The sequence below is a fragment of the Haliaeetus leucocephalus genome, unplaced genomic scaffold (assembly GCF_000737465.1).
Source record: "Haliaeetus leucocephalus isolate CR32 unplaced genomic scaffold, Haliaeetus_leucocephalus-4.0 Scaffold517, whole genome shotgun sequence".
In the NCBI taxonomy this organism is placed as follows: domain Eukaryota; kingdom Metazoa; phylum Chordata; class Aves; order Accipitriformes; family Accipitridae; genus Haliaeetus; species Haliaeetus leucocephalus.
The window spans coordinates 2,063,656-2,076,459 of NW_010972953.1; the positions used below are offsets into that span (position 1 = coordinate 2,063,656).

The 12,804-nt window shown below is 40.0% G+C and overlaps 1 protein-coding gene across 1 annotated transcript; it reads right to left on the bottom strand.

Moving 5' to 3' along the window:
* Nucleotides 1–3,961: 3,961 nt before the first annotated feature.
* On the bottom strand, nucleotides 3,962–12,570 carry LOC104837274 (chromosome unknown open reading frame, human C1orf94). Its single transcript, XM_010576318.1, has 7 exons — nucleotides 12,308–12,570; nucleotides 8,025–8,485; nucleotides 7,152–7,315; nucleotides 6,009–6,083; nucleotides 5,441–5,625; nucleotides 4,729–4,781; nucleotides 3,962–4,104 (listed from the first exon to the last, which is right to left on the bottom strand). Exons 1-7 carry the CDS (start codon nucleotides 12,568–12,570, stop codon nucleotides 3,962–3,964), a joined length of 1,344 nt encoding a protein of 447 aa, XP_010574620.1.
* Nucleotides 12,571–12,804: the final 234 nt, after the last annotated feature.

Here is a 12,804-nt window from a genome sequence, read left to right on the forward strand (position 1 = left end):
GGTTTCCATTTTCACTATCATCCCATCTGTAAGTAATTGGGATCAATAGAATGTGAATCTTCAGATTTTTGAAGGAAGTCAGGTAAGCTTAGCCTATTTGAAAACACTTTTGAGGAGACAGGCTAAAGAAAATGAAGGAGGGGAAACTGTTAGTGTGCTCAGCTAGGCCCTGGGCTTTGGACTTACATAGGCTTGATCAGTCTTGAAACAGTAAGTTTGTTTTTCTTACAGTGGCATTCACCTAAATATGTCAGTTCTCTGAAAAGCTGTGTGAAGCTTCAGCCAGGGACTTGGATCAACAGCAGTAAGGCTGACCTAGGACATGAGTGTTGCTTCAGAAAAGCAGCTCCTGACAATAACCCAAGTAGGAGTTTGGCATGGTGGTGACATATCCATGCTCATTGTACTTTCAGATTTTGTAAAGCTCTAAATTTCTGCCTGGATCAGAGGTACAGCTGGGCTGACTCCACCATGACCACCACCATGCTGGGCCTGGAGTTTCCATCCTGACTCTGTTGCAATGTGAGACTCTCAAAGACAGAACAGGTAATGGATGATTTTTAGCATTCATAACTAGTTTTGGTTTTCATTGATTGCCTGAGAAGGATCTAGTGTGCAGTCAAGTATAGGCTGCAGTAGGCCTCCTACATCCATTCTCTTCTGAGACATTATTAAAGCACTGTATAAATCTGCTGTCTAAAACTTCTGTAGATATGTGGAAGAATAGGACTGCTACAAATGTGTCTTGTAATAAATCTGTAAATGGTGAAGAGTCAACAAGATTAAAATGAAACTGACCCTTTTTAAGAAGGGTTGCTCTTCTGAGACTATGTTGGGTTAAATACATGCAAGAAGGGCACTGTAGGTTCGTAGCAATGCCATGTCAGGGGTGACCTTTATTCCCAACAAGCTGTTTCTGTGGCACTGAATGTTACCCATAATACTCTTACTGTAAGTGGTATGTTATAGGACTTCAAGGATCTTGGAACAAATCCTGTGAGCCAAAACAGTGCAGATGGTTTGCACTGATTTGGATTTTTCAGTGAGCGAGCTGAATGTGGAGAGGGAGGCAAATTTTCTGTCGGCAGCCAATATGGCTTGTTTTGGAGCAAAGGACTAGCACTGATCCTTCTGCTTTCTCTTCCCAGATTTGCTGCTGAGAGCACAAACTTTGCAAGTGAGAAGCTTGTTTATATTTGAGTTTTCTGGCTGGGGAGGCTGGGAGCTGTGGTGCTTCTCCACTAGGATGTGGTAGTGCAACTTCAGCCTTGTGCATGGAAGATGGGGGCAGTAAATGCAAACCCGCTTCCATTGTCATTGTGGACTGTTTGATATGTTGGAGTAAGATAGAAATTCAGGTGCTCTGGTGATACTCCAGCTGTTGAAGCATCTCATGATCTGTCATGCCCTTAGCCTCATAATCTTTTTTCTTGTGAAAAGAGCTATTGCTACCGCTATAATGAGGGAGAAATCAGGGTACCATGGGCAAAGTCTTACCTACAGTCATGCTGTGACTTGCCTTCTGCACAGAGCCTTTAAACTGTGGCTTAGCATGCTTATACCTGAACTGTTCCTTATTTCCCTTTGTCTCAGTCTTTCTCCTTGTTCATATTGACTGTTTATGAGCTATAGAGTGCTCTAGAAAATAACCAGCTGTTTCGTTAAGTGGATTTGGTCTATCCTTCAAGTTGACAGATGATTTTTATTACGTACTATTACTTAATGAACTCTTTTGTGGCAAATGTAATTCAATACAGATTCTGATTCCCGGTTTGTCATCAGTCCTTTTATAAAGGAAGAAAAATGGAAAAGGACTTGATTCCTTTATCTTGTTATGCTAATTGCATTAGGAATATTGGAGAAAAACAGCCAGTGGATTTAACAGAAGAAAAATCCAAGCTTCTATTCTACTTAAAGAAAATGGGAATTTACTGGGGCAGAACATATCTGACTTTAGCCAAAGCAAATTCTGATCCAAGTTTAGGTTTTGAAAGACATAAGTAAATAATTATTTTGTTCTGTACAATTCTTTTTGAAAGGAAGCCTATAACAGCCATAACAGAGGATTTGGAGAGTATGTTGCAAGAGGAACTCGGAAAAATTCAGGACTGAGTAGAAAGAAATCAGGATTTGGCCAGAGAGCTGCATGTGACTTCAAGTAGTAATGGGATGTACCGGAACAGAGTTGCAGAAAGGGTCAAGCTAGAGGAAAAATGTATCTGAATTTTGTGCCCTCTAGATAGTGGTTTGTGTTCCTGAGACTTTTTTTTACTACCTGCAGTTAGTGCCCTTAAACTGGATGGATGAAATCTTTGAGCTCTCATTTCCCCAAATTCAGCTTTTTATTTGTAAAATGGGGATAATTTCCCTTTCCTCTCTCTTATAGAGGTTTTGGAGAAGTGTGTTATGAAATGCTGGAACTGTGGATTTCCGAGTATGAGCAAAAAGCTCCCGAGAACTGGAATGGTTCTGTAGCTATATATGGGGCCAACAGCCATATGTTGAATAATGGGGAAGAAAGAAAAAACATTGTCAAGCATCTTCATTGGGCATCTTTGATCCAGTGCTGAAAACAAGGCAAGCATTTTGGGTAGAAAAGCTATGCAATCCTGCCTTAGTGTGCCAGTGTTACTGACTGAGGGATATAGCTGTGATTTAGACCACTCGTGCCTTAATGATCCTATGGCCTCATTCCTCATGCGACCCTGGAAGTAGCTCATTTTCGCATCCTGGCTAATCTTCAGTTCCCAGATTTCTAGCCTGAACTGTGATACAATAGTGAGGTATCTGGTTCAGGTTACTTGTCACTAACAAATCAAGTGTTGGTGAAATGCCATAGGTGGTCTCTATACTAGTGTCCCCTCTTCATGACTTTTCAGATATGAAGTGCACTGAAACTGTAAGATCATTGTTGGTGATGCTGGTGGGGGTCTGTAAGCAATATATGGGCTTCAGGTTTGATTTGTCCTGGCTGCCTTGGTATTACTTTTACGGTCTTTCAGATTGTGTTATGTTATCAACCTGTCACCTTACCCACAAGGCAGATGAAGACTGTTGATGCTTTGTGGAAACACTAGAGGTTCCTAATTGCTTGTCTAATTTATCTTAGTTGAAATTTTGGCCTACAGCGGTATGTGGAGAAAAAAGGGCTAGTGGGCATATCTTGCCAAAGCATGAATTTCTTATTACAAGTTGTCCTAGATCACCTCAGCCATCTGGGTAACCCAAAATAGATGTTGATGCAGTGTGGAAAGAGGAACAGTGAGAAGAGCAGTAAACTAGTTATAATGTGCAAAATGTCACCTGAAGGATCACTGTAAGATTGTTTATCAACCTTATAACAATAAACATACTCTGTGAATTATTTACTAGCTTCAGCTAAACCTACACAACTAAGTTGTACTATTTACATTAAACAGGATTAAAGGGGAGGAAGAGCTAAATTTTTTAAAGTTACAAGATTAGTTTTATTTACTGGAGGAAAGGAAAAAAAATCTGGTGTTTGTGTATCTGGGGCCAAGTCTAAAGCTCAGTGAATGGAAGGATGCTCCATCTTTTGCTTGAATTATGAGCCACTATTGAAGTCTGTCCTCTTACAAAAGTGCTTTGACTACAGAGGCTAAGCATATTTGGTCACATCAGCTCCTCCAGGAATGAATAGTGCTCTACATTTTGTAGGACCTGTAACTATTTGCAAAATACCCAGGCTTTTGTTAAGCAGTGTACAGAGTTAATTTCACATCTTGACTTGAATGGGTGCAATATCCTTCTTAAGCAAAGTATAAATGTCTCCTTAAATTTAAGAGCAACCTGACTTGCATACTACTGGCTGTAGGGCTGGATGATTGCAAACTGTCAGATCTTTGTGACTGAGGCCTTATTCACTAGTTTTAAGGCTGGGAGAGACATTTGTGGTAATTTGTTCCGACGTGTATCACGCAGGCTGTAGAATCCCATCTAATCACTCTTCTACTTCTGACCCAGCAAACTGAGGCTGAAATACAGCAGACAGATAGCCATAGCCATCTGGAGGCTTGCTGGCTCTAGAGGAAGCTTGCTGCTCTGGCTTCGCAGTAATGGTGCAAACTCCAGAGGAAGCAGAAGCTGTTTTGCAGGGGTGAAGGATCATTGTCAAAAGTTAGAGCCTTGAAACTTCTGAGTTAAATAACCAAGGCAATACAGTTAAACAGGATTCTCCATACAAGCTTTATGGCTTGATCTTTTTTAATAGTAAAATTCAGATTACCATCTGGATTAGCATTAGAGTTTGAGGTAATAAGACAGGAACATGTCATGCGTGGAGCTGCACCACCCAGCTATCGAATGTATTTGTGTTAATCTCACTTTGAATGTACAAATACAGTTACTATCTCTGAAATTTGTGGCCAAGACTCTCTTTTATCAACTATCTTTATTGCACCAACACTCAATTCTAAGCAGCTCGGGCATTTGTCATAAATAAAACATTTTTATTATTTGTCTCCATCTTCCAAAACAGAAAAAGCCCCTTCTTATTCTGTCATCCTAAAAAAAATTTATTTCAGATGAATTGTCATACAGCTGTTTCTTAAAATATAAATCATATGGGATTATGCTAGATGGAAATGTTCACTTTGGGGAAAACATTAAATCCTTATAGGACCCTAGGACTTAAAATAGATAGCAGGTTTTTCTCTGAATACTAGACTAGGAAAACTGGGTTCACTTAAAATTTTACATAGCTCTCACTGGAAAAGTAGTTGAGGTTAGTTGTCACAGCTCTTCCAGGTGTAGAACTAAACCTAAAACAGAAAAAGAAATTTAGTCAAGCTTCAGGAGATTACATCTAACTTCCAAATTAGTTCTTTTTCTTCCTAATAATGGACCTCTTAAAAGCATTTATTCACTTTTTTGATGTCTAATATGGTTTCTGGGAAGGTGATCTGGGAGGAAGTATGTGCTATTCCTGTCTACCCCATAAGCATTTAACAGAAGATGATATATAGAACTTCAATCTCTAGAGATTATTTTACCAGACCCTTGGAATATGTTGATTTTAACCACAGTTTTTTATTGCAAGGTATCAGAATGAATCCTTTAATTTCATTCTGACAGTGTCAAAATATTTTGGTTTCTATCATGCTGACGCATTTCCTTTTTAAGTTAAAATGTTTATACTTTTTATCCATAACATTGATTGGAAGTTGTAAGTGGCATCTCCTATAGCACAGTGTTTCAGCTTCATTTACCCCAAACTAATTACTCTGGTTTTGTATCAAAATTATTTTAGAATTTAAACCTTAGAGTAAATCTTGTCTTTTGTTCATATTTAGAATTTGGTGAGAATGTAACTGGGAAACCCAACTGCCGATTAAATCTTTAGCTCCGTGCAGGTTTACAGCAACTAACAAAGTCTCCCTAACGTACTGAAAAAATAGAAAGCAAATCTGCATGGCCATACCTGTAGGAAGGAGAAAATGGATGCTGGATCCCATCACCTGCCATTGGTGATAGATCCTGCATGTTGCTGGATACTGTTGGCAGGGTCATCTGTTGGTATGGATAACCAGGCTGAACCAGAGTGATGTAGTTCAACACTGGAGTGTAAGGTGGCTGGAAAATCTGCAATGGGCTGTATGGAGCTACCTGGGGAGGAAAAGGAAATAGCCCACATATAAAAAAAGTGGGACAGGAATACCGACAAGGCAGTAACCCCATGAACGGAAACTGGAGTTGTAGAAAATATTTTTTCAGACACACAGTGGTCTTTCCCAATTTTATACATAACTAGAGCATAAACAATAAAGGTTTTCAATTAGAGGCTCAAGGCCATCCCTTGAGCTATTTGGAGCACATAGCACTCCAGCAAACTGTGTGAACTTAAACTAGTTCAGCATCTTGTCCCCAAATCTATTTTTGTGATGGCATCAACATCAATCTTGGCACATGACAAACTGCTCTGACTAATATATTGTGCTTAGCATCTGTGTTGTGCAAATTAAAGCATATTCATAACCATGTAAACGCACCTGTCTTGAATAGCATCCAAAGGAAGGGTGCAAAGCTTGCTGATACGGGATCCTTGCGTTCTGATGATACGGACCCTGTTAAACATACGTAAGGTGTGATTTTTAAAACAGTCTGAGTTGGTCCATTAATTTTGCGTAAGGTTTTTAGGGGAATGTTATGCTCAGAGAAACCTGGCTAAGTGTATTTCTTGGCTTTGGGCAAAAGTCTTCTCTTTGTCTCCCTACAGTCTGAGACCTCCAGAATAGGAGTCTGCTTTCCACTCTGTAGCTCTATTCTGCCTCTGGAAAAATTCAGTTCCCTGTTGACTGCTGAGAGGTGGATGGACTGTGTGCTCATCCTATGCTAAGTAGGTATCTGTTGTGCTAACTAGTCATTGACTTAATGGAAGAAGGGAAAATTCTTGGAGACTCAACTTCTGAGGGAGCTCAGTCTGGCAAAACAAGTGTGCTCTGGGTCATGTGTATCTACCCTCTGTCTTTTATAACAGGCTGGTGACAACTTTTGACAGTTTTTAGGATGAACTGAGTCCTGCTAGAGAGCCATAGCTTTGTTTCTGGTGTGGTTTTTGTGTATTGCCTTTTTTTTTTTTAGTGGAATCAAAGGGAGCTAGGGGAACATAGCCCATAGAAAGCCACGGCTACATGGGATTCCCAGTATTCATTCTTCTGTTTCTTTCAACTTGAGCATTGGGCTTCTTCCTAATCTTAGTTGGCTCTTTTACTTTGATATGAGGTCCTGTTTCACTAGACTAAGCAAGCAGTATCCCAGTCTGTAAAGAGGGCAATTGCATGAAATATTTGTAATGGATTATGTAAAAATATTTGTAAATACAAGATAAAAATGGAAAGTAATGAAGACCGAGAGAGGTCAACATTCAGTATCTGTATCAGTAATACACCATCCTTTGATACCGTCACAGCCATCTCAGAGGACCACATTACATGTGCTGTTAAAGCTTTGTTTGTGACCCAAAGCCACTTAATGTAACTTACTGTAGTAGGATAGCAATCTGGTTTCTTACTCTACCCTACAAATCAGAAAGCAGCTGTCAGAATAGCAGCAGGTAGTGCCCTGAGTCTGTCAACATAAGCACGAGGATGTTCTACTCTCTTCTCATAGAACATGGGTCTATTTTATGTTACCTGAAACTGTGGAAAGTTTGAGTGGTTGGGAAAGATGGAATATGGAGGGAAGTTCAGACTCTGCCACACTGGCTGATTTAATGCTGTGGTGGTTGAAGTAGTAGAAAAGCCTGAAGTACTCGCATTGTATTTAACGTTTTTTTTATCCAGTGTTGCAGTAGTTACTGTAAAACAAAACAAGGTTTAAAGACATTAATACACATGCATTCTTTCTATTAATCTGTGGAACACTTGCAATTAAGAGGACATGGTTTGCCTGTAAGCAAAATCTGTTTAAGATACCCATTACTTTTGCAGGCTGTAGTTCTGCAACATGGAGATCCAAACTCAGCAATTAGCAGTTTGAATTCACTTGTAGGGCTGTTAAACTCTGACCCACCGGACCTGGAATAAAGCTAATTGCCTAAGCCGTAAGAATGAATGAAATTGTAAGAACAGAACAAGAACCTTTGCTCAAAGTTCAAAACTCTGAGATAAGGCTATTACAACAGAGAAGTTGATTGTGCCTTAAGTCTCCAGACTGATAAATCTAGTCCAGAAACTTAAACAGTAGATCTGGACATGTAACGTTGTTTTTGTCTATTCTAAGATGCCTCAAGGAATGTAGTTATCAATACTCTGTGGGAATCAAGATCTTTTAAATGTCTCACAATGGAAACCCCGAAATCATGACATTACCAAAAAAAGCCCCAAACCCAAACCAACCACAAAACAAACCCAAAACACCAAAAACCCCAACAGCCCAAAAAACTAGCTTCTAGAAAATACTGACCAAATACATAAATCTCCATGGTCATGACCTTCTATATCTAATTTATTTCATGTGAGAAGGACTTTATAGATGATGTTCAAGGACCATGCCCAGATCCATACCTGCATTCTTTGTGACTGCATCAGAATCAGTTTTGGAGCAAATCTTGGCAAATGGTGGGAGCTGCTGCTTCTGTCCTGTGGCTTGACTTTCTGCTGTTGTTGATGACACAGCTGTACTACTCTTGGCAGAGCTGAACATGCTGTCCTGTACGAACTCCTTCACTACCTTTGTTTCCTCAGCCATTACCTGATTGTCTGCACCTTCGGCAGTGTCTGTGTATTTCAGTAGTAGTGGCTCCTCTAGCTTTCTGCCCTCCGTGCTGCGAGTGCTTGTCATGATGCCATCCTCTAGCCCCTTGGAATTCTTGTGGGATTTTGCTGAACACAGAAGGCTGGTGATAATGGATTTAGCAGAAAGCTGAGCATCACAGAGAGCTCTTAATTTCACCTCCCTTTCTCTGTTTCCAATCATTGCTCTGTATATACTTTCGAGCCCCTCTGGTTCATCTAGTAAGTAGCTGCTGTAAGAAAGTGGAATATGGCTGCTGTTAAAGGAGGTTTGACTTAAAATTGAGCTATTTTTCTTGACTCCTCCTAAACCTTGCATTTCTATCTCATTGTTATATCTAAGACCCAAGTATTCCTTCTTAACCAGAATAAAATTTCCTCTTGGACACTGTTCTTTTCCAAAGAGCCACATAAAAGGGGAGGGAAAAAAAACCCCAACCCTTAGTTAATGCATCTATCCAAGAATAACTGAAGAGAAGTTGGATGGCAGCATTAGAGGTGTGCAAAGAATGATTATAGAATATATGCTTAAAAATATTTGTGGGTCAAAATATATTTTGATTGTAAACAAAATCTAAGTTTTGTGTCAAACAAGATGATTCTTTGCCGGCAGTGGGCATGAATGAGTTAAACATGCTTTGAGGTGGGTTACACTTGCCAGGAGGAAGAACTAAATGGCTCCCTGTGCCATAGTATTAGAGCAGTTGGCAATCATTATTGAAGTTACCCTCACAACAGTTTGTAAGGTGGAGAAGCCTTACTTCAGTTATACAGCTAAGCCCTGTGGTAGTTTTCATGTGACCTGTCAAAAGTGGTAAATTTAACCCCATGATTCTGGACATGAAATGAGTTTTCTGGATTGTATGGCTTGTATCCCAGTGCCCCTAATGGAGAAACCTTGTTTGTTCTCCAGGCCCTAGCTTTGCAAGGTTTAAACTTCAGGGCTCAGTAGATCCTTAAATCTTTGCAGGATGAGGGGCCTGAATTTCCTTGAACTGACTTGTCATTACAATTCAGTTGTCACCTGTAAGGCTTTAACAGGGCTGGGTATTGTAGTATTTGTAGCTTATTAACCATCTTTCATATAGGGAGATAAGACTATCAGAGTATTTAATCTGTAGGGTGCATTGTAAAGCACTCTATACCCCCCAAAGTCCTCTGGGACCATACAGTGGGACTGCTGTCAAAGCTGAACAATTTTGGGTTCTTTAAGGCACACCTGAGTGCCTATAATGGTTACCTGCTGAAAATACCAATTAGTGCCTATTGTGGTTACCTACTCAAAACACTGACTTGAACTCCACTTTGCTTTTTCACATCCAGCTATGTTCAATAACTTAATGTATTATCAATTTACTTTTCTTAGCTTGATGCTCTGTGCATGCACTATATAGATACATATATGGTTCATAAACAGCTAGAATTAGGAAATTCTAAATTGTAACTGTATCTAATTATCTCTAATCATAGGATCACTATAATTAGTAGGATGCTGCTTTCCCCCTATTTTTAAAGAATAGATATTCTCTTTAACAAAAACCTCAACAGATTTATACTGTGGATATGAAAATAGAAAATTGTTAGGCTATTTCTGAGTACAGCTTATTTTGTACAGCTTTTTGCCCCATCTTTCAGTGGGATTCCTGTCCGGTGGCTTCACAGGCTGCAGCCCTGATTCTGCAACTTCTTACTCAAATCTTGTACTTCTTACTCAAATCACATATTTTTTGTGTTCCCTCTTACTGCTTTGCACAACCTGTTGGCATTTGTGCCCTGAATGTAGTTGGAGAGACTTAGAGTTGACGTGGCAACTATGCTTCTTGTCTCTCTTGGACTTAAACATTAGGTTACTGGAGTCCTGTGTGTGAGTGTGTTAGAAGATGTGAATGCTGCATGTCATGTTCCTAGCTCTGATGCTTGCCTATGAAACTTTGTCCTCTTCTTACGGAAGATTACAAGCTCCTTTATGTTGGTAAACAGTGACATCCTCAACAAAAGAGGTTCCTCCTGTCACTACCTGCTCTGGGTGTTCTCAGTAACTTGTTCTTCTGTATCCAAATGTTCCAGAACAAAACCAGGAAGGTGAAACCTGCTGTTGTTTGTTCAAAAGATTGCAGATACATTTTAAAATGAGCATATTAGCAATTTGCATAAGTCAATATTTTAAAATAATTAAGGATTGCTAAATTGAGTAAGGTCATGTGGTGTAACCTTTGGCTGCTAATGCTGTTGCAACTGATGAATTGGGTAACACCTTTATTGACGGTATATAGGGAAAGATTTTTCTTAATCTTTCTGTAAGTCTTTTCAGGAGTAATAGAAGTAGCCAAGGTAGTGTATGGAAGCTTCTACCTCAGAGGTAGAAACCTGACCTAGGGCTGTCTCACTTGAATTGCTTCCATTTTAAAGCAGTTCATTGAGCTCTGTTACAGTAATTTGGTTTTAGCACTTCATTTTGGCTGTTATTGGAAGGTTCAATGACTTCTGGGGTCTTTGAGCAACTGATGATCAGTGTACTCTGCTGTACAAGTGTGTGTGCAGAGTGTACTTCTATCCTGAAGAGCCTGCTAGCTAATTATAGGAAAAAGTTGCTGAGAGAAATGGCAGGATGAGTTGCCAAAGGTAACTCAACTCAGCAGATGAACAATGTGTAGAGGATCGTTATTCTGAACCCAAGGGTACTACTTTAGCCACTGGACTTTGCTGTCTTTTTAATTTCATCTAAACTGAAGTTGCTGAGTTTGTCTCAGGTACTTGTGGTTGTGTCTTGGCCACTGCCTTCGTTGGCAGGGATCCTAAAGTTCACAACCTCACAGTCAGGTAGCAAAATGAAAACTATTTTGATCTGCTGTCTCTGTCCAGTTGCACTAGCTTCATGGTAGTTGCAGGTTGAGTGGGCTAGAAGTCATGTTAGTTATGCTAGCCTTGCTGCAGTAGACTTACTGCTAAAGACCAGATCTATATTCCTTTAGGAGTAAAATGTGTTATTAAAGAATACAATTAAGACTGTTGTTCATACTTTTTCACTGGTTTGTATACTGCCTTCTTCCCTAAGGCTTCTTAGCAACTGGCAGGACCGAAATATGTGGGTAACTGAGCATGTGCTAATTGTAAAGATATTTCAGTTGTGCAATTTAACCTACCACTACAGGCAACTCCATGAACTTCACTGGTTATTCTTGATTTATCTGGTTTCCCTTTTCCTGCATTTATTCTGGAGACTCTTAAGATTTTGGCTTATTTAGGATAGGGAGGAGAAAGGAAAGGGGCCAGGACTCCATGATGTAATTCCTAGGTTTCTACCTGACATAGTGTTAAGTACTTCCACTTCTGTGCCTCTATCTCTTCATCTGTAAAATTATTTATTTCCTAGTCTGTGAAGTTATCTTTTTTTAAAGATGAAATAACTGTTGACACTCATGTACCAAGCAAGATGGGCCAGGTTTGCATGATATTTTGTTTGGACTTTAAGAACTGGACATATGCTAATGGTTGCTGATGGTTAGATGGATTTGTAAATTTTACTTTTTCTGTTTCAGGAGCATAGAGTAAATATTATCCTATTAATCTGAAGAGCATGCTTCCATCTCTTACCGTTATTTGTCCTGCGAAACATGATTTGGCATAAATTTTTCTGTGCTAAATTCAGCTTTTCTTTGTAAAGATCAGCTGTTTACAGTAGCTTCCTTATAACACTTTAATTTTCGATTTTGCTCCTTTGAATGCTGCTTTCACTTCTTCCTGTAAATATTTTGATGTGTGTGTGGTTGTTTTTCTTTAAATGTTGTGGGGAAGCGAATGCAGCAGCTGCTTATGGTGCTTCAGAATTTGAAGTAGTCAGATTTCATGGGACACACTTTTTCCAAAGAAAATTGGTTATAGTGGAAAAAGTGGGAATAATTTGCCTCATTAGGAGGCTGTCAGACAGCAATTGATGTACCCTGTGGCCCAGGCGTTCATTTCAACATGTTACAAAAGTCTAGTTTGGAAAGGTGTAAAAAGGAAAGCAGCAGCCTTTTTCACTAGAGCTTGGGCAACACTTAAAGATCACTTACTTGCTCTGGGAGTCGATGGTGTCTCTTTGAAGGGTCCCTGAGAGGTCTGTGCAGGGAGCATGCTGCAGCGGTGGCACCAGCGATAGGGGCTGCAGCTCTTCAGAGAGTCGTTGAACGCGTTTCCAGATCTCGTGGCAAGCCTCATCCAAGCTATCTTGGGGAGTGTTGTTGTGGATCCAGATGTGCCTGGGAAAAGGTCCTAGTGGGAACCGACCCTCAAATGTTACTGTTGGGGTTGAAAATCTGTTCCTACCAGGGAGCATCTTTCAGCCTCTTTGCGTCCACAACCGGTCTTTTTGAAGGAGGTGGTATGTTTTGGTAATGAAGAGCCATGGCAACCACGGAACTGTGGGGTCTGGCAGCTGGTAGGAAGGTTAACAGCTGGAAACATCCACTGGGCTTCCAGCAGCAGGAGTGGAGATGGCAGTCTTGTGTCCTTTCACGTAGTTGAGAGCATTCTCTGGTGTAAATATCTAAACAGACTCCAGTCTTCAGCA